Source organism: Coenobita brevimanus, chromosome 93, assembly GCF_032717465.1.
Source record: "Coenobita brevimanus isolate Jiangsu-jjx chromosome 93, ASM3271746v2, whole genome shotgun sequence".
Taxonomy (NCBI): Eukaryota; Metazoa; Arthropoda; class Malacostraca; order Decapoda; family Coenobitidae; genus Coenobita; species Coenobita brevimanus.
Genome location: NC_137046.1, coordinates 63,052,412 through 63,072,942, shown reverse-complemented (window position 1 = coordinate 63,072,942; position 20,531 = coordinate 63,052,412). Strand labels below are relative to the sequence as shown.

General features: G+C 43.4%; 1 protein-coding gene across 1 annotated transcript in view; it reads right to left on the bottom strand.

Moving 5' to 3' along the window:
- Positions 1–520: 520 nt before the first annotated feature.
- Positions 521–20,531, bottom strand: part of LOC145412465 (uncharacterized) — a 111,549-nt gene continuing 91,538 nt past the window's right edge. Inside the window, exons 3-16 of the mRNA XM_080282350.1 lie at positions 12,438–16,208; positions 10,423–10,566; positions 9,758–10,036; positions 9,046–9,220; positions 8,295–8,438; positions 7,574–7,667; positions 6,533–6,682; positions 5,429–5,608; positions 4,703–4,845; positions 4,069–4,204; positions 2,753–2,920; positions 2,227–2,450; positions 1,664–1,823; positions 521–809 (exon numbers count right to left, since the gene is read on the bottom strand). Coding sequence (XP_080138476.1) covers positions 756–809; positions 1,664–1,823; positions 2,227–2,450; positions 2,753–2,920; positions 4,069–4,204; positions 4,703–4,845; positions 5,429–5,608; positions 6,533–6,682; positions 7,574–7,667; positions 8,295–8,438; positions 9,046–9,220; positions 9,758–10,036; positions 10,423–10,566; positions 12,438–16,208 — 5,822 coding nt within the window. The 3' untranslated portion in view covers positions 521–755. The remainder of the gene's footprint in view (positions 810–1,663; positions 1,824–2,226; positions 2,451–2,752; positions 2,921–4,068; positions 4,205–4,702; positions 4,846–5,428; positions 5,609–6,532; positions 6,683–7,573; positions 7,668–8,294; positions 8,439–9,045; positions 9,221–9,757; positions 10,037–10,422; positions 10,567–12,437; positions 16,209–20,531) is intronic.

Here is a 20,531-nt window from a genome sequence, read left to right as displayed (position 1 = left end):
TTTCATTAGTAAGATACCATTATATTCAGTTCTTGCGATTGGTGATATTTCAGGAATGAAACAGTGAAAAATTAATGAATAACAATTTCTACCACTACATTGGCGTAACTAGAAGGAACTGTTAATCTGGTAATTTTACAGTGCAAATGTCTATAATAAGTGGTTTTATTTCATCATATAAAAGTTTCAGGAACAATATATTTTTACAAATACATAATAAATTATGCATCATTAAAAGTCATGCTTCTTTGTACAATATTACTTGTCATTTTAAAAGATGATCATGCATAAATACAGCTTCACAATACTAGCTTTCTTAGAGTTAATCATAAAATATATCTCTATGCTGTATGTCTATATACATGTATGATTAAAATATCAGTACATTAAATGCATAACATGTCATTCTTGTAAAAGTTTCTCTTCGTTACTATTGCACTTCTCTCTCGATAAAGGCACATCTTAAACTCCTCGACTCCTGGTGGTTTTTTTTTTTTTCTTTAAAACTGTTAGTATTTTGCAAACTTAGGAAGAGCTGCTCGTACTGAAGGGGTTATGAAGTCAGCATCTAACCCCCAGTTGGAACTGGCTTACCTAAGCTTAATAAAATCGCCAGGACTTTCAAGAATGAAATTTAAAAATAAATGACATCCCCAGTCTCACTGGGTTGATGACTGATTTCCAGTCTCTCTCTGCCCCGTGTGTAAAGTGCAACTACTGTAGGTTATGTATAATGCATCTGTTTTGCTGAGGCACTAAAGGGAGTCCAAGTTCCCAGACGTCAGCTTAGAGGCATACAAGTTGATCACCTGAAAAGAAATCACACTTATAAATACATTGCTATCACCATTATCACCACCGCCATCATCACTCAGATTACCATTATCATATATGAAATAACACAAAAATAAGAGAACTATGGGCATTCTTCAAACAATTTTGAGTCTAATCTGGTTATTTGTAATACAGTATGCACTGGCTCCACCACACCCACATCAATATCGCTAGGCCCTCCAGCTTCAGCATTTGTCTGTCAGTCAGTCTCCAGGTAACTCCACACAGTCCTTTGGAATAACTCATTCCAACTCCTCACATTGTTGACTTTAATCCTTCCAGGAAAATTAAAGCTTCATTTCCTGACGTTAGTGTGGGGATCCCAATATTGTAATGCAATGACTGGAGTAATTGAAAAAGCACGGAAGAAAGCATGACCCGGAGAAAATTAATGATGGCAATGCTGCCAGTCTAAGGCTCCTATGAGTCACTATGCTGAATACAGTTATATGGTGCTAGCTTGATTGGAATGAAAAAGAAAATATATCCTTATACGGAACGGATCCTGTCCATTTAATCTATCATCCAATCCTTTTTTACCCATCAGGATCATAAGGACTCTGGGATAGGCTATTCAGTCCTGACATTTAAGGCTAGGGTGACTAATGTTGCTCATCCCCGAGTAGCATTATGTGTGAAATAAACCCTAACCACTGCTTACATGGGGCCTTTCAGGCCCCATTCAGTTAAGAATGGCTTAACCCACGAGAGGCATCGATTTGTTTATGTGGTTACCACCCCACATCGTAAATTATTTCCTTGATTACAGGAAACTATTTGGCATGTCACTCAGTGTGAGTGGACTGTAGATGCCCGCACGGATACTTACCCTATAAATGAAGGCATACTGTTCCTTGGTCTGGACGGCTCCAGCCCGGTCCCTCCTGATGGAGTACACCGTTCTGGGCACGTCTATACTGCGCTGGTCCTCGAACTGCTTCATTACAATGTCACACGCCAGCAAGGTCCCCGTTCGACCTGTCCCAGGGCTGGAGGAGAGGGAAAAGTATTATTAAAAGTAGTAATAACTTTTCAGAATATTTTATAATGGTTTCATAAATGCATGATGAAAAAAATAGAATGATACTACTGTCTGCAGCCGTATCTACAAGACTTATCACACATTCATACATCCGCTGGTGCTGAAGAGGGATGCTGTCACTGGTGGCACAAATACAACTGGTCTGCCTGTCATACAAATGTCCATCAACTACCTCACTGTTCCCGTAAAGTAGAATGGTGAACTGCAGGAGAAAGGCAGTTGCAGCCTGCAGTCCACCTAGTTCACGTACAAATAAGCCTGGAGCCATAACAGACAACTTCAACCTGCGGTCCACCAAGTTCACGTTCAGATAACGATGGAGCCACCATCAACACGTTTGGCATACTCACCTACAGTGCACCACTATGGGGCCCTTTGCTCTCAGCTTCTTACGCGTCCTCCTCACTTCCAGTATGAACGAAATGAACCCAGCCTCTTCATTGGGTACTCCTGAGGCCGGCCATCCCGTGAACCACATATGGGCTACTTCCCGAACCAGGTTATTCTCCAAGTTTTTGAGCTGCACATTGGACACCACGAATTTCTCTTTCATGTCTCGAGATTTCAGTGTCACCTGGGGATAAAAATAGGATGTCACAAAAATAGTGTCACCTGGGGATAAAAATGGGATGTCATGAATTTCTCAGGCTTTGAGATTTTAGGTTCACTGAGAAAAATAAAATATCACTAATTTCTTTTCCATGTCTTGAGATTTTAGTGTCACCTGGGGATAACAACAGTGTCCCATCGTGTTTGATTTCACATTCTGAAGGATCAGAAGATAATAAATCTATCCTTGTGACGAACATGAGTGGGTCAATCCTTTCATCCCAATAAATCATACACTTATTCACTAAGAAGGAAGAAGGAACTTGCCTGGAAATCCCCGTATAGTCTGTGGCAATCGAGTGTTTCAGAGGGCGGTAGGTAGTCAGCACACTTATCTATGCCTTTCTCAACGAAGTCCGTCAGCATCACCACTACCCGTGTCTCCTGCTCCCATATCATGCGCCAGAAGTCAGCCACTGTGTCGTCAAGAGGAGCCTGGAAGTTTAAGATATTTAGCTTTGTGATGTTTTCATTGGTCATTCTCGATGCTACACCGCGTTTTTCTAACCTGACGAAGAGCCCTACACCCTTTCAGTTCAGTTATCGGCCAAGTGTAGTCAGACTGGTGTGTCAGTTGGGCTAATGGAGGACACCCATTTTTACCTCATAACCAAGACTCATCGAATTTCCTGCAGCCACGACTTCGTATTCAGGTTGGGAGTGATCCAGTTCAGCCACGTGAAAACACATCAGTCGCAGTGGCCGAACGACCCTGAGGTGGTTCAGCCACGTGCAGCGAATGGAGAGTGCGAAACTGACTATGAGACAGGAAAGTTTATGAGAGTGAGGGGGCTTGGAAGAGGCGAGTGAGACAACGAAATGGAGAGATAATGCGAGAGAGTATGTACAGGAAGGATGGGTGGTGTTTCGTGGTAACAGGGATCGTAATTGAGTAAGAAATTCCTGAAGGTGATTCCTTCAAGGCCACATCCCTTGGGATGTGGCTTCAAGTGAAAGGCAGACAAATGAATAGAGGTGCTAATCAAACGAACTGGATACATCCTTCGAATGATAGAGTGAAGACTGGTTTTTCTATCGCAGAGTGTGACAAGGAGCGTAGACCAACCTCCTGTCCTTAAAGAGTCATTATTTTCTTGGAGAGTGACCTTCAGATGAACAAAACTGATCCACGTAATAACTAAAGACTCTCAAAATATATGTACATTTATGTAAATGTATGTCTGTTGACGTGAATGTGATGAGTTTTTGAAGTACTCTGAGATTATTTGGTCATGGGGAGAGGGTGGAGTAAGGGAACTTGATCGGGAGAGTTTACGTGAGTGAGATTAAGGAGAAGGGTAAGGGAAGACCGAGGATGAGGAACAGGAATGTGGTGGAGAGGTATATGAGTGTGGATGGTGCAAGTTGAAGGTAGGGCAGTCTGACAGAAGTTAACATGGTGACATGGAGGGGACGATGGAGGATGCGGTGGAGGAAGGAGTTGAGAGGTATATGAATGGGGGTATTGTGAACAGGAAGGAAGGCAGAGTGATGGCGGAGTACAGAGTGACTTGGGCGTGAAATGTTTTGTGACTACCCTCTCCAGGATTAAGACATCTGGCTATAGATAGAAATTAAATTACCTGAGTGGCAATGTAGTACTTAGACTCGTTCCTGGCTCCTCTCACGTAGTTGGCATTGATGTACTCAGAGTTGCGGGATTCCTTGTTTGCCTTCAGGAGCACTCGGGTCTCAGGGACGGGTATCACGTTGGCGTACCTGCAGATGATGCAATTTTGGTCTGTGAAGTCAAATAGCGTTATTGGTAGGAGTCTGTATGGCTTGTCTGCTTAATTCTGCCGAGATTTTCTCATTCTGCAGTTTATTTCTTACACGGTACTTCATTGACAAATAAGAATGCTACAAATTTAAATATTTTCCTTATTGAAGTTCACTGTGTTAATCTCTTGTTACAGTCCAGCATTCAAATTATTGATATGACAATTTTGTAGTAGGTTAATGTGGACAAAGTATACTGATTAACCTCATGACTCATATAGCATAATGGGAATAAGACTGCATTTGGGGCTTTCTTTTTTTTTTTCTTTTTACTGACTCCTACGACTCTCTCTCAGCTAATCGTCTGGCGTTAGATGAAATAGTATGATGAAGTTGTCACGACCATGAGACGCATGATGGTATCAGCATTAACTCTCGTGCTCCTGGGACCAAGGACAAAACAGATTCTGTTGTTGAAGTTCCATTCATCAAACTCACCTGTTCTTATCCTCAACGCCTGCTGGTAGTTCATCATACTTTGGCATGTTAACTGGGATGGTGCCAAATTCTTCGTATACCCCGTCGATGTCTGATATGAAGTGGGTGAGTTTGGCGAAGTTGAGAGGGCGTGATGGGCCATTCTGAAAGGGTCAAAAGATAATCAATCATTTCAGCTACAGCTGCTAGTTCAAAGCCTGGAAGCTAAACAGAGTTGCTGGAAACAAAACAAATAGAAGTGTGAGAAGATTTGCAACACAAGGAGGGTCTCAGTTTGGGCGTTTACTTGTGGCTGAGTTACCAACTACTGTACGTGGTTATCGTGTGGCTAGCTACCAAGCTTGGATTCCAGGACCATTGCTAGCATAAGTAGGGCCTTTGAAAATATAACCGTAAATATATTGATAAAAATACAAAAATCTTGTCACTGGATTTCTGTCAAGTACAGTGCTCAGACTTACTACCAGTATACGAGTAGTATGCCCGTCTGGTGATATTCATAGTCTTACATTAGCAGTTACTTGATTTGAAGGGGAGGGGGAGGAAACTGAGGATGAAATAGAAGAATGGAGATGTATATGAACAGGGGGAAGAGAGTTGAACAACGGGCAGCCTGGTAACTGAAAACTGGTTGACAAGATGATTTGCTCGTGACCACCTCAAGGATTATGGTGTCTGGCTGAAGGTAGGCTATAGATATTTAGTCTTAACTTTCAACGAACTTACCGGGTCGTCAAAGGCCTGATTTAAATACGACTTGATTGACCTGCCAGACGCTCGTCTCTTGCTCTTGCGCCTGAAAGAGTGGTAGACGGAGACACTGTCCATGCTGTAGGCATCCATGCTGACCGGCGTGCATCGGCGACCGTAATAGTTGTTAGTGGCACCACGTCGCTTCACAACCATCTGACAATACCACAAGATCTATGATACAATGATGATGATTTCATTGTTGTTGTTGTGATCCTCGATTCATCTGAACACGACCTCAGTAAACTGTAGGCTAAAATTACCCTTCTTTAGCCCACCAACCTCCTTTCGAGGGGTAGAGAAGGAGGTGAAGGACGTATATTTAACCGGACACCCAAGCCATCTGGTTGTATCGGTGCCACCACGTGTATGCGTCCCCCTCGAGCTCTAGAATACAATGGCACAGATGAATAATCACTCCAGCTCGATCTCCTGTCATTTCCTTAACCTCATCAGCTTGCACACATCGGTTTCACATATACCCGTTTACCACATCCTTCCACCTTCTAGGAATCCCACGGCTAAGTCCACCATTAAGCTCATATGCTTTAGCCCCAAACGTGCGGGCCTTCTGTCAGAGCACATCAATGTTATTTAATTCTTGCTGCTTCCAGATGCTTGAATTTAGCCGCAGGGGAAACCTTTAACGGATTAATGAAAGACGGAGCAATTTCTCTAGTTCAGTCCCTCAAGCTAAATATAATCATCTGGAAACAGCAAGAATAAATACTCGTCTAGCTGAATGGCTCAAGCTTTTTTTGTGTGTGTGTGTTGTTCTGCCAGCTTGGTTCATCGATACTCACTGCCCAAATAATTCTTGTTCTTGAATTAAAATACCAGCCAAAAAAAAACGTCATTCTAAGATGACATATCGTATAAGAAGAAACGATTTGTTGAACGTAATACAACTTGTACTGTATACAAGCAAATTTAGTGTGTTCACAGACCACAATATTTCCAGCTATTCTTATTGGCTCCTTTAATTGAAATGTGGTGTGCAAAATATATTAGTACAGGAATGAGGCAAAATCGAAATTATTTGCTAAGCTGATCCGCCCACAGATATACGGAAACACTTACAAAGAAAAGGAGAGCCAGTATAATGGTGATGCCGACGATGCTGCAGATGACGATGATAACGATAACAGAAGTACCGATTGCTGCTTCCTCCTCTAGCAGAAGATCGGTGTTGGAAGCGCCGTGACCTCGTACCAGCTCCAACTGCGTCACCTACAAGTTTGTATGACATTTTGTTTCAGTGCCAGCCTGTAACTCTTTTAGACAGGAGACTATATCTTTAATCACTGCTCTGCGACAGAAGTGTTATAACACAAAGTTTTTGGATTTTTTACGGGAAGGTCGTGTAATATCAAAATATTCTAGCGGTATTATGGAAGTTAACAGGAGTAAATGCAAGGAGGTATAATTTTAACTTCATCCAATACTTGTTATTGTCATGAACCTTCATTTCATTTGTTGCTGATCTCCCACAAAGGTGTTAGAAGGAAAATTTATTTGTTGTCTGAAATGATGAGACCATCCATCAATCCATCCATCATCCAATCCTGCATTGCCCCAATGAGGAGTGTAGAAGCCCGGGGCTAGGCAAATTGGTCCTGATATTTAAGATGAGAGTGACCAGCCCCACTCATCCCTGAGTGGCATTACATGAACAATAAACCCAAACCACCCCTTGGATGTAAACCTACACTGGCTCAATCCGATTGGAGCGCCATAATTACCCACTAAACCACCAGGCGCCAAAATTTGGTTATATGGTTACCACCCGGAGAGACTAAGTTGTAAAATATTTCAAAGTAATCAGAGAAGATTATGAATCGGAGATGAACTTTTACCATTAATAATTTCTGGTTAGTACAGGATTTTAAACATCATACATTATAATATTTCAATTTTAAGCTTACCCAGATTTTCCGTGTCGCTAGTTTTAATGCTGAAAGAGACAGTGGAATAGGATGCTAGCCACGAAGAAAAGTATTATGGTAAGGATGTAGTGCCGCAGACATAAGAGAATATTTATGTGTAATATGCAAAATAAATCACTAAGGAAAATATGCTGCAACTTCTGGTACGCCAACGAGAACAGGGCCCAATAATTACCTTTGGCCTCAAGTATATAAGGTCTTCATCAATCTCGAGGTCCATGGGGAAGCGAGGGAACTGTTCGGTTAGGTTAGGATCCATCACACCAGACCTGGAGATTAAAAAGCCTTAGAACTAATATCCATCAGCTGCACGAGGATCATTAAAGCAGACAGTTTTTTGGTTGTCCCAATTAATATTTGGTAAGGAAGTCCCCATCAGTTTTTGGTAAGTCCCAGTTTTCCCCTGGCATACGACTCACAGCGGTTTATGTTACATCCTAGTGAACATGGGGGAACATACTTTATCCAAGAGGCTGATCGGCCAAAGAACCGAATTCGGGCTCCTCAAGTTGCAAGCTGGACTGATTGATCGAGTGTGCTTTCAGAGACAGAAGTTCGCCTGGTATTTCACTACGTCTTTACATTTTGGACATGTCTGTCATTAACCATCTTAATGAAGACTCCATGTTAAGGAGAATCAAGAAGGCAAAGAAACATGCTAACCTCCATGCAGCTTGTTAATATTAGCCAGCAGAGAAAGGTGAGAAATACCACTGAGGACGGTACTATCATCCGACTTTATAATATGGACATTTATGAAACAATCTGACCAGCTTGGACTGGGCTCCAAAAGTCATTGTTCACCGTTTCGTTTCTGATCGTAATTAAGTGGATCAGTATCATATCGGCACTGGTACAAGAGGCGACATATTACGAACTTTTGCTGGTCAGTGTACCTGGTAATATAGAAGTACACGTTGGTCGCCCGATCTTCGCTCTGGTCCTCGATGTCATTCATGTTGTCCTCCTCGGGTGATGGTGGAGGGTTGGCGGGGCAAGTGGGCATGTTGAAGAACTTGATGTCTTTAGGCTTCACCATCCTAGTGGAGAAAACGGAGAATGAGACTGACAAGGAGAGTGTATGTGAATTGAAGGGGGGAGAGGGGATAGGCAGACAGAGGATAAGGTAGTGGGATGCAATGGCGAACTATATGAGAGTGATGTGAGGAGGAGGAAGGGCAGCCTGAAGGCAGAGGACAGGGTAACTTGGAAACGATCTGTCTGTGGCTCGTTCTACGATCAAGGCGTTTAGCCATAGGCAGATAGGTGGAAGGGAAAATATTTGGCAAAATGACACTAAAACTCTAGCCAATTAAAAGTTAATACCCCCAATTCTCACCGGGGTAATATGTAAGGGCCATATTCATCCCTCATACCAAGGTTTAGTTTCCTCCCCAGTGGCAAGGAAAACAGTCTGTTCACATCAAGAATAATACAGATAGGTCGTACTCCAATAATTAACGGTTAAGGTTCTGTCAGTCCTATGTAGTAACACAGTTGATACTATTCCTACAAGTTTGCCAGCAGCCTGTCATCTACACACACGCACACAAACACACGCACGCACGCAGACACACACCGTCACATTCACTGTCCACACAAAAACAAAGAATGAATAAAGTGTATCAGAATAAAGCAATCACTCACGCTTGCCCTGCGAGGTGCTGTGTGATCCACTGGGAGAACATAGAGCGGAAGTTGCGTCTGTGTCTGCAGAACTCCATGCTGGTGTAGGTGACCAGGGCGCGGATGTGTGGCAGTGGCGCCTCCACCATGCTACCATTAGGCAGCAACATGGTGGTGGTCAGGGATGGCTCTGGTTCTGTGGACGAAGCAGTCATTAACACTTAAACTAAGGTCGGATTAAATTAGGTTAGGCTAGGTTTCGGTTAGGTTAAGTCAGTATAGTTTAGGATACCTCATGATAAGTAATTTTGATTTACCCTGATTCAGCCAGCTAGTGTATGAGACACAGAGACAGACTGACAGACAGACAGACAGACAGAGAATGGACAAATACATTAAACTCATAAAAACACCATTGTGGCAATCAAAGTGACTTGTGTTTTATGAGCCACACACACACGTCAGTAATTATTTCACCAGTATTTGCCAATATTCATGTCCTGCTTTACCTTAACTCATTCCTGTTTAGCCTTGCGTCATTGTTTCACTGTGTCGGGGCTTGTAGCGAATGGTAAATAATGTGTCTTTCTGCAGCCAAATGCTTTAATCTCGAAAGGGGTTGCCACAACTAAATCGTCCCTATGTCACCCTGTTCCCTGCTGTCATCAAGCTGTCCTCCCTCCAGCTCACACCACCCTCACTCATAGTATGAAAAATATATGAATAAACATACCTGTGGGGCTAGCGTAGGTGGGCTCTGGTGTGGTAACTGGGGAGGTGGTGGTCGTGGGAGGAGGGGTGAGGGTCGTACTCTTCTCTGTAGTCGTGGTTAGAGGGGTCGTTACTGAGAAGGGAGGGGGCTGTGGACTAGTGATTGGCGGGGTGGTAACAGTCTTCGGCTCAGGAGTGGTAACTGGTACAGGTGCCTCTGAGATGACTGGTATCACCTCCGAACTGGCGACTCGAGTTGGCTCAGGGGTCGTGATTGAAGGTAACTCTGGACTCGTTGTAACTGGAAGTAGATAAAAGTGTAGATTAGAGCATTACCGAAGAAATATTGCAAGCTAGTATACTTTTCTCTGCGCGTGTAAGTTTTCTACATAATTCATTTAATATAAGAAACGATTTTTTTTTTTTCCTGCGTATACAGTTGTCCTAATAAATTTACACTAACAAAGATTTTTGACGGAGTTTGTTGTTATAATGACGACGGAATCCCACTAAAACCTGCTGGAAACCTTTACATACCAATTAATTTAGGTTAAATTAGGTTAGACTTTTAGGTTGGCGTAGGTTGGATTTCCACCTGATTAATCTTATAACACTTCAACTAATGGTAGAAAGACTGGAAGATTTTTAATTAATATTTTTTTAGATTTGGCCGGGTTTCAAATGTACCTGGAGGTGAAGTAGGAGAACTGGGTATGCTGGTGACTGGAGGTGGACTGTCGACAGAACTGGTAGGCAGCAGAGAAGGACTGTCTGAGGAAGGCGGGGTGTGAGTGCTGACTGGTAGCGTCTCATCTTTAACAATCCCTGGTTCTGGTTCGGTGGGTGAGAAAATTGGCTGTTACATTAAGTCCTCGTTGTTAGTCGCTCTGTTTGACGCTCTTTTTCCCATTGACACTTTCAGTCTCTTATGACTCACTCTCAGCTGATTTTTTTTTTCTACCGTTACCCTCAGAGTAATCTTCGCTTCGCTGTAGACACCCTCAGCCTATTCTAACTCTTTCTCAGCTCGTTAATCGTCTGGTGTATCCTGGAATACAGTAGCAGAGCTACCAAAGTAACATTGCATTAAAAGTACCAGTATCATCACTCAGACTTCTATAATTCACTCAGCTGTATAAAACTGTCTCGCTTCGGCTGGAGTAGAAAAAAGTTGTTCTCACCATGAATGAGCTATTGGTACCAGTAGTAACACACAGGCTTCTGTGACTCACACTTATTTGAATAAAACTGTCTCGCGGAAGCTGGAATAGAATACTAGAGTTGTCCCTACCATGAAAGAGTTAAACTCCGTTGCTGCCTTTCAAGCAAAAGTTGCCAGTTTCTTCCATTTTACAGTAATATAGTTCGTTCACTTTGACTTGGGTTCAAATTTTCGTCCTTCTGCAACTTAAAGTATTTTACGTAGCTCAGTGGTAGAAAAAGACAATATTGCGGCTCTACATCATTTCTGTAGCGCTTCTTCGTGACTAGCATCTTATTCCTCAGCTCAGCATTCAAGATGAAGAGACGGCAGTTTTAGGCCACATTTAAGAAAATGAGTATAGTTGTACAGATATAAAGCTGAGATAAATAAGAATACATCCTGACTTATAACGACTGCCTGTACTGACTGGGGGAAGCAGCAACTATTGTTTTGTCATCGAGGGGTCTATTTTGTGTCAGTGATATCGGACGACGAGTATATAGCGTTACGATGTCTTAGAGTTTGTTATAAAACCGTATATGACTCCGTTTTACTGACATAATATATTACTGTTGAAAAACATGATGGAAAACATAAGAAATTTGGTATTTTTATCTCGCTGCTAATTACGTTATGAACAATTCCTGAGAGTACTATCGGTCCACTGCGGTGTCTTAGGGTCTGCTGTAAAGAAGCTTGACCTTTCCACCATGTTTCTAATTGAGTGATGTATAATTGCGAACAATAATACCGATCCAGTCTGAGGTCGAACACTTATGAAACTCTTACACAACATTCTGAGACATTCATTAGACTCAGAAGATAGAATCACTGGGTTTCAGAAATTATTGATCACAGTCGTGTTATTTATCGTAAGGAAGCGAATGGATATTATTGTCCACGCGCGCACTGTGGAATGCATCCCACCTGTTTCCTCATCACACATGATTTAAAACTGACACTCTTTATTTAGTGGTTTTCCTTCACATTCGCGGCTTGGTTTTAATAATACTAACTTTATTATTTCCACTGGGGTTTTCTTAGAGGGATTAGTCTGGGTTTTACTTAACTGGGCTGTCAGTGGCATGGAATATTAATTCAGTGATACATATTATGTATTTTTTACTCGCCATGATCAAAGCAACACCATTAATAAGACAGAGTGCGGTAATACATGAAGGAAGACGGTGCACTGTGAAAAAACAGACTGAAACGTATTTATTGTGGCTCTGTTCCATATTTTGAATGCCATAGGAGAGTCCGTAGCGTCTCCTCTTTAGCGGCTTATTTTGCATATTGCACCACAGCATTCTCGTGAATGCTATTAATATCGTTTTAATATCGACACGAATTACATCATTAACATACAGGAGGCTACAGAGATGTGCAAATACAGCGCTAAGAGAGAGACGTTACGAAATAGTCCTATCTCTCACAGGATGCAGCCTCATGCGATGGATTGGTAATCCAAATATACACACATATATTACATAATTACCTTTCTCCGGGTGTTCTTCATGAGTGCCCTCTTCAGTGACTTCAACAACAGGCCCCTCAGGGTGGACAGTGTGGGTTGGTGTCTCGGTCGGGTCTCCTGTGGCTGTCGGAGCAACCAAGGGATGTGAGTCTGTGTTTGGCGCTACAGGGGAAGAAGAAGTTGTAAGAATAGCAACAGAGGCTGAGGACACAGGGGCATCGGGAGGGATAGTGGTGGAAGCTGGGGGTGATGGTGGGATATGGGGGGAGGATGAGGTGGAGGAATATTGCTGTGAGGGCGTATCGTGATCTGTCGTGTCAGAATGACTTGGTAAAACTTCTGGAGTGAAAACAGGTGCGGAAGATGAAGAGGAGGACATTTTTTCGGTCACAACCATAGTAGGTTCAGGTATTTTCTCAATGGAAGGTTCTGTCATTGGTGTTAGAGTGTCAGAGGAAAGCAATGTTGGAAGAGGTTCAGATAAACCTGGCGTCTCAGGAAAAGGTGTGAGTTCATTTTTCATGGAAGTCTGCACTGCTGTAGGAAGAGGAGTGATAGAGGGCATAAGTTCATCTTTAGTAAACATAACATCAGAGGTTAAATGCTCATCTTCAAAAGACTGGTCATTTGGCATGATGCTCTCTAATTCTACACTAGTTCTATGTACACTAGTTGGAGCAGAAGAGTCAATCATATTAGGCAGTTGTGCTGAACGGGTGCTGGAGCTTTGTAAAGATGCAGTGCTTTCAACTACAGCGGTGGGTGAGGTAGGGGAAGCCACACGACTAGATTCTGTCACCACCTCGCTATATGACACAAAACTGGTGCTGGTTGACACAGTTACAATGGGTGTAAAGCCGCCTATTAACTCAGGTGGATCAGTGGTGACCAAAGAAGTACTGGTTGTAACACTAGAATGGGAAGTAATAACAGGAACGCTTTGAACAGCATTATCCGTCTGCTCTATAACAGGGGTCCAAGGGGAATTGTCTATCGTGGGAATTGCTTCACTGACTTCGGTTGGCCTGATTGGGGAAACGGAGGAAACAGACTCTCCTTGATCTGGTTGTAAATCAGTGGGTAAATCTGACAGTAAATCTGGCTGTGACTCTGACTGTAAATCTGGTAGGGTTGGCGTCTCCTCGGGCAGGGTTATAACTATCGGTTCCTCCAGGATATCGTTTTCGTGTTCTGTTTTGTTTAAAGTAACCTCGTTGGATGGAACTGGAGGAGAGGTATAATTTAGTGTATTTTCTGTGTATTCAATGGAACTTGTATTGGCCAAAGAATTAACTTCATTAGATGGAATTGGCGGTGAAGTATTGTTAAGAGGATTCCCTGTATTGGCTTGAGTATTAACGTCATTCGATGGAATTGGAAATGAAGTATTATTAAGAGTATTTCCTGTATTGACTTGAGTATTAGCTTCATCGGATGAAATAGGAAGTGAGGTACTACTAAGTGTATTTTCAGTATCTTGTACATTACTTGTATTACCAAGAGTATTTATATCATTGGAAGAGATTGGAGGTGAGGTTCTGTTAAGTGAATTTCTAGTAATTTCTGCACTGCTTGTATTAGCCGCATTGTTTACGTCATTAGATGGGACTGATTGTGATGTATTATTTAGTGTATTTTCTGTACTTTCAGATGTACTTGTATTGACTAGGTTATTAACATTATTGGGTTGGACAGGAGACGGTGTATTATTTACTGTATTATCTGGACGTTCGACAGCATTTGTATCGGCCAGAATATTAACATCACTAGATGAATCTGGAAGTGAAGTATTATCTAGAGTATTCTCAGTATATTCTACAGAGCTTGTGTTGGCCAGAGTAATAACTGCATCTTCTCTACTTATCATTAACTCTGAATCTAAAAGCGGATTAACAGTACTATCTGGACTTTCTTCACCTGGGATTATATCTGGATTCGTATTCTGGGGAGGTTCCGCGGTGCTGACAGAGGGACCTGAAATGCCAACACTGACACTTCCATCTTCAGGTTGGTCAGGAACTTCAGCTGCATCGATTGATGAAGGGTCAGGAGGCTGAGGGCTAGAGGCATTAAGCGAAACTGACTGATCACTGGAGGGAATTTCCTGGGTGGTGGTGCTGCTGCTCCTGGATGGGAATGATAACATAGTCGAGGTTGAGAGAGCGTCTGGGGAAGGGGAGGAGTGGTCGTCATCGGAAGGTGAGGTGAGAGAAGTTACAGGGTTCGCTAGTTCAGTGGCAGGGATGGTGCTAGGGATGGGGGAAGGTTGCTGCATGCTAGGTGGCTGAGTATTTACAGATCGTGAAGGCGCAGATTGCGAGAGAAGCACCCACAAAGGGGTTCTAGAAGAGTTGACAGCTTGAGAAGGACGGAAAGAATTTGGCTTTTTGCTAGAAGAAGGTGTGCTGGTGCTCGTAGCAGTAACTAGCTCACTGCTAGCTTCCGACGCGGGAGAAATGGTGGTGGTGGTGGTGGTGGTGGTGGTGGTAGTAGTGACGGACTGTACTTCACTTGTACCTGGCAGTTCTCCAGCAGTCACTGTAGTTGACGCCTGAATCAGCACATCACCAACCGTGGCATTTTCAGTATAGTCAGGGTTTGCATCTTGAGGGTCTGGGTGGCTCTGTGGAGGCCTAGGTCCAGAGGTCTCAGTGTCATGGGCTTGCGGGTCCTCCACCAGGGTCTTGCTGTCACTGTCTGAGTCTCCATCCAGTTTGTTGTCCACCATTTCACTTTCCAGTCCTTCATCAGCCCTAGTAGGAGCTTCTGAGAGAGCTGGAGTTGGACTGGGTGTTATGGATGCAGTGCTTGATGTCACAAATCCCGGGATCGTTACAGTTGCATCTTGGGATACAGATAAAGTTGGGGTCATGGATAATGGTCTTGCTGCCTCAACAAGAGAGCTTGACTGCAGGCCAGACAAGCTCGAGGAGAGTTCTATTATCTGATGGGTCAGGTCAGGTCGGATGGTGGGCGAAGCTAAAGAGGATGACTTCAAATCTTCTTCGTCAAAAAGGGGACCGGGAACTGGGGAAGGGGCAACTGAGGTCAGGTCAAAGTAGTACTGTGTGACTGGGACTTTGCTCACTGTGTAGGATGGGTTGATGGTAGGCTGGACAGTCAACACGGGGGATGCAGTTGGAGTAGAGTCAAACACTGACAAGGGAGGCTCTGTTGGAAATCGAATCGTAGGTCTTCGTGTCGGTCCACCGCTGTTCTGCAGTAGTTCTGAGGGCCAGTTAGGTAGCCATGCATCGATGTCGGAGTTGTCAAGGCCACGGACGACTGATGATGGCCGGCTGAAGGCAGCACTTGGCTCAGATACAGTGGGTGTGACAGAGGGTCCTGCAAAGACGATGCGTCGTGTGAGTTGCGGAACACTCGACGTCACCTCTTCTGCTTCCTTCCTGTCTTCAGATGGATAGTCATACTGGTCTGTATCCCCAGTACTACTGCTAATACTGTCAGTGGCAGGATTACTCGACTCTGTCGTTTGTACCTGCTCGTCCGTCATATAATCGTCAAAGTCATTGTTAGTATTATCCTCGAATGGTTCATCGGTTGGCGGACTGGTTAGGACGGCATCGGTTTGAGTGGGTTCTGGTGAGCTGGAATCAGAAGCTTTGGTAGCAAGAGCGTCTACGCCAGCAGCGTTGGTGGCGGGATTAGAAGCGGCATCAAGCGAGCTACTCTCCTCCGGGACATTACCAGCTCCGAGTTTGGCCCCGTCCCCATCCAGGTCTTCCAGCAAGAAGGCGTCCTTTGCTCCAACGCTCAGCTGGCACGTCCCATCTGGAAAGGTATTAGATAATCAGAAACGAGCTTTCATACACCGCGGCGTGAGTGTCAGCAGGGTCGTCGTTATTATTTACGTTATCATTTACTGTAGACTAATGCATCATTGTGGTGAAGGAGCTGTTTTGGAATTCTCTGTTCCATTCCACATTCTGTAAATTCTTCGAAACTATTTTTAAAAGTATGTGTACTCTTAGTTTAACATAGCTTTCAGATTACGTTACATATAAACTTTTATTAAAACTATGTGCATAGCTATCCATTTCACATACATGAAGTTATTTCATAACAACATACACGTAAACATTCTCAAAACTGTGTATATTATTCACCTTTCGCACACATGGTCTTTTAGTAAACCTTTCTCCCACATAAAGCTCCCTCAGTGTATGTTTATGACTAAACTTTTCCTTTACTTATATACATGACACATATACTGAAATATAATGAAAGAGGAATTTGAGGTGACAGACTTTACCCCATGAATCAGGTGACATTTTTCTTAATCTTTGTCTCCAAACGATTATATTCAACTTAGGAAGGACCTCTGTTAGCGAAGGAGCTAATGGAGGCTACATCTAACTCATTCAGTTTCCATCTTATGGAGAATAAAGCCATTTAGAAGTGGAAAAAAGTAAAATGGAAAACGATGCATAGCTATACAGGGATTAAGTTTGCATGATCAAAGTATGAGTGAAAGTGAGAATGAACTGGGAAGGGCGGGGCGAGTGTGGGAGGGGGAGCAAAGTGGGAGAGGAAGTAGCGAGGGAGGGAGGAGGGAAAGAGGGAGGGAGGAAAGGAGAGAAGGAGTGGTATTTGGGGAGGGGGAGGGGATGGGAGGAGGTATCAAGGGAGAGGGGAGAGTGTAACAAGGAAGAGGGAGGGGGAGAAAGGATGTAACATGAAAGGAGGATGAGAGGCAGGAGGCAATTAGGGAAGGGGTGGGGGAGGGAGGAAGTAACTAAGGAGGAGGAGGGGCTGGGGGAGAGAGGAGGTAACTTGAGAGGGGGGGAGGTATAGAGGGAGGAGAGAAGGTGGACAGGCGGTTCAGTGACGCACATCCTCTTCCTTCCTGCGTCCCTGCAATTTCCATTTTTCCTTCCCTCCATCCTCTCACACATTTTTCCTGCATTATCCCTCCCTTTCAATTAATCTTCCCTTTCTACTCAGTCCCTCCTTTCCTACCTCCATTCTCACCTTTTCCTCCCCTCCTCTCTCCAATTCTTCTATTTTTCTTCCCCTTCCTTCTCAGTTTCCTCTTTCTTCTCCTCTCCTCCCTCTTCCTCCTTTCCTCTAACTTCCTCTCCATCCCCCATTTATTCCTTCTTTCCCTTTGTTTTCCCCTTTTCTTCCCTTCCGCGTCTCTCTCTTCCCTTCTACCCTTCCTCTTCTCTTTTCTTCCCTTCCTCCTCCCTTTCTTCCTGTCCCCTTCCACTTTTCTTTCATCCTCTTCCCAAACTCTCTCCTATTTTTACTCCCCTCCTCTCCCTTTCTCCACTTTGTCATTCTCTGCTTTTCTCTTTCTCCTCCCCTTCATCTTCTCCTCTCTTCGTTCCTCTCTCCCTTCCCTCCCCCTCTCCTCTTTTCTCTCTCCCTTCCCTCCCCCTCTCCTCTCTCTCTTCCTCCCACTCCCCCTCATTCCCCCTTCTCCCCTCCCTCACTTCCCACCACATAATCACACAAGGGGAAGGGTCATGTCCCGAGGCGAATCGGAAAGCACAGGTGTGTCCTATGTGTCTGTGTGTGTGTGGAGTGAATGAACCTCACACCACACACACACACACACACACACACACACACACACACACACACACACAACACTGTTAAATAGATACGGTACATAGAAAACGTAAACACATGTACGTTTGACAGAGTAGTACACACACACACACACACACACACACACACACACACACACACACACACACACACACACACACGTTAGCTTTTTCACTACCAGAGGTTCTTTCACCCTGAACTGTATTGTGTTTGTCATGAGGAAAGCTAATAAAAAAAACAAAAAACAAATGTCATCATCGAAGGAAAGAGTTAAAGCGTGCTGGCTTCAATCTCTCATCATCAGTCTGGAATCTCTTCATCAGGCTGCCTTCTCTCCTATTCACAGCACACACATGCATATACGTCTGCAGCCCATCCCTCCACCTCAGTCTTAGTCTTTTCCTTCTCCCCACCGCCTTCACCTCACTCACATGTACTCTCCTAGTCAGTCTCTCATTTTGTATGCTCTCCACACGGACAAATTATATTAAACTCACCTTGAACTAGTATGAGGAGGAGGAGGCTGGGAATGCAAAGCCATCTGGTGGTGGTTGGCAGCAGCAACATCGTCACTGAAAAAAAAAAAAAAAAAAAAAAATCAGTTCACAGAGCGGTTGGTAGACAGTTATTGATACTCTTGCACCATCTGTCTCTCTACAGCAAGACGCCTGATTCCCGCTGGGGGTGGCCACAGACAAATCAACTCCATGTCATTCTCTCCCCCGTCATCAGGTTACCCTCTCCAGCTCACATCTTCCTCGCTCATATACCTCTGTACCCTTCCCTTCCCTCCATCTCATCCTTGGTCTCCCCCATCCCCTCCCCCCCCACCTTACTCGCATTCTCCTAACCAATCCCTCATTCTCACCATCGCATACAAATAAGTTTTCTCTCTTGCCTTTAACATTATTCTTGGTTCATTAACCTTACTTTCCGTTAATCATTATTCTTCCTAAACATTCAAATCACGTCACGCATCTACCTTTCGACCTATCTGTCTACTTGTATATGCAAATAAATCTCTTAGAAATACGCGATTCATAGATATGTTGTAATGGCCACACTCTCTGAGTCGAGGCCTCGGAAAAACGAACCCCAAGCTCATCTGTCCCTGCGAAGCATCGAAGCCTCCCATCTCCGACTCACCAGCTTCCGTCCTAATAGTCTCGCGGATACATCGACCAAGTTAGATCAGTGAGCTCAGTCTGCTTCGTTTTGTCCCTTTTAACTCGTCTGTATAGAGACCTGTTGTAAACGGACAACTGCGGAGTCGTATTCTGAAGGAAGATGAAGGGTCGTACTTAAAGTTCTTCCCTGGCGATTAATTCTGCTCATTACATTTCCTTGTCCTCTTCGATGCTCATGCTGCAAAGTATATCGCTATTAAAATAACACAAAAGGCTTATAAGAGAATGTTAAGGTGCAATATTCTATATAAATCGCTAAGAAAGAGGTGCAACGAAGACTCCTACCACACTAAGGATACGGGCGTAAGAATGATAAATTATGATAATACATCTAAGCCTCCTTCTCGACACCCGGCTAACGGTGCTCGTCAGTCTAGTCCGTTTGCCAGTTAACTGTACGTGAAGAAGAATGCATTTATAGCGGTACCTGTCTTCCATATATGTAGTGACTCAGTGCAACTTTTTTTTGAGGGGGGGGGTCGAGAAGTTTGATGTGATGATGCTGGCTTTCCTGAAGCATCGCGTGAGACATCCCTGCGCGCGCGCACACACACACACACACACACACACACACACACACACACACACACACACACATTTGTCTGCCCGCGATGATCAGAAAATAAATATGTGATTTTAAATTCATGTCACTGCATTAGGCATAAACAGTTTAACTACCATTCTTTGTGAAAACTAAGACGTTGAAAAGAAACGCTGTATTTTGACTATAGTGATAGAAAAAAAGTCAGAAATTGATAAATGTTTTGATAAAAGAACTGGAGACAAATGTAAGTGTGTTTGGAGTTCATGTTATCGTAACTGATATAAAAAGTTTTAACCAGTGTTTTAAAATAGCACAATTTTCTATGAGCAGAAGGCAGTGACTCTGTTTTAACTACAGTGACGCAGGAAACAATGCTACAAATTAGCGTTAAAATGTTTGGTGTTGATGATACAGAAAAGTTTTAGACATTGATAGGTAGCCTATTAAGGTGTCTGGTGGCAGCATCGCTTTTGAAACACTGAAAAAAAAAAAAAGTCGTTCTGTTGTGATTAAGTGAAGCCAGAAACTAAGAAATTTATTGTTGCCAAAGAGTCTGGAGTTACAGTGAAACATGCAGATACTAATGTTATAAGTTGGAAAATTGTTTTAGAAATTAATAAGTGCCAGAGTATTTCGAGTTACCATCATCTTCCGTGGCAAAAAAGAAGACACTCGCTTTATACTCCAGTGGCGCAGAAACTAATGATGGAAATTATATGTGCAGAACTAGCAGGAGTTAACATCGACCTCACTTCATGACGCCTCTTCAGTCATCATTGGTAAGTACAGTAATTAAAATCTGCTGTTGAG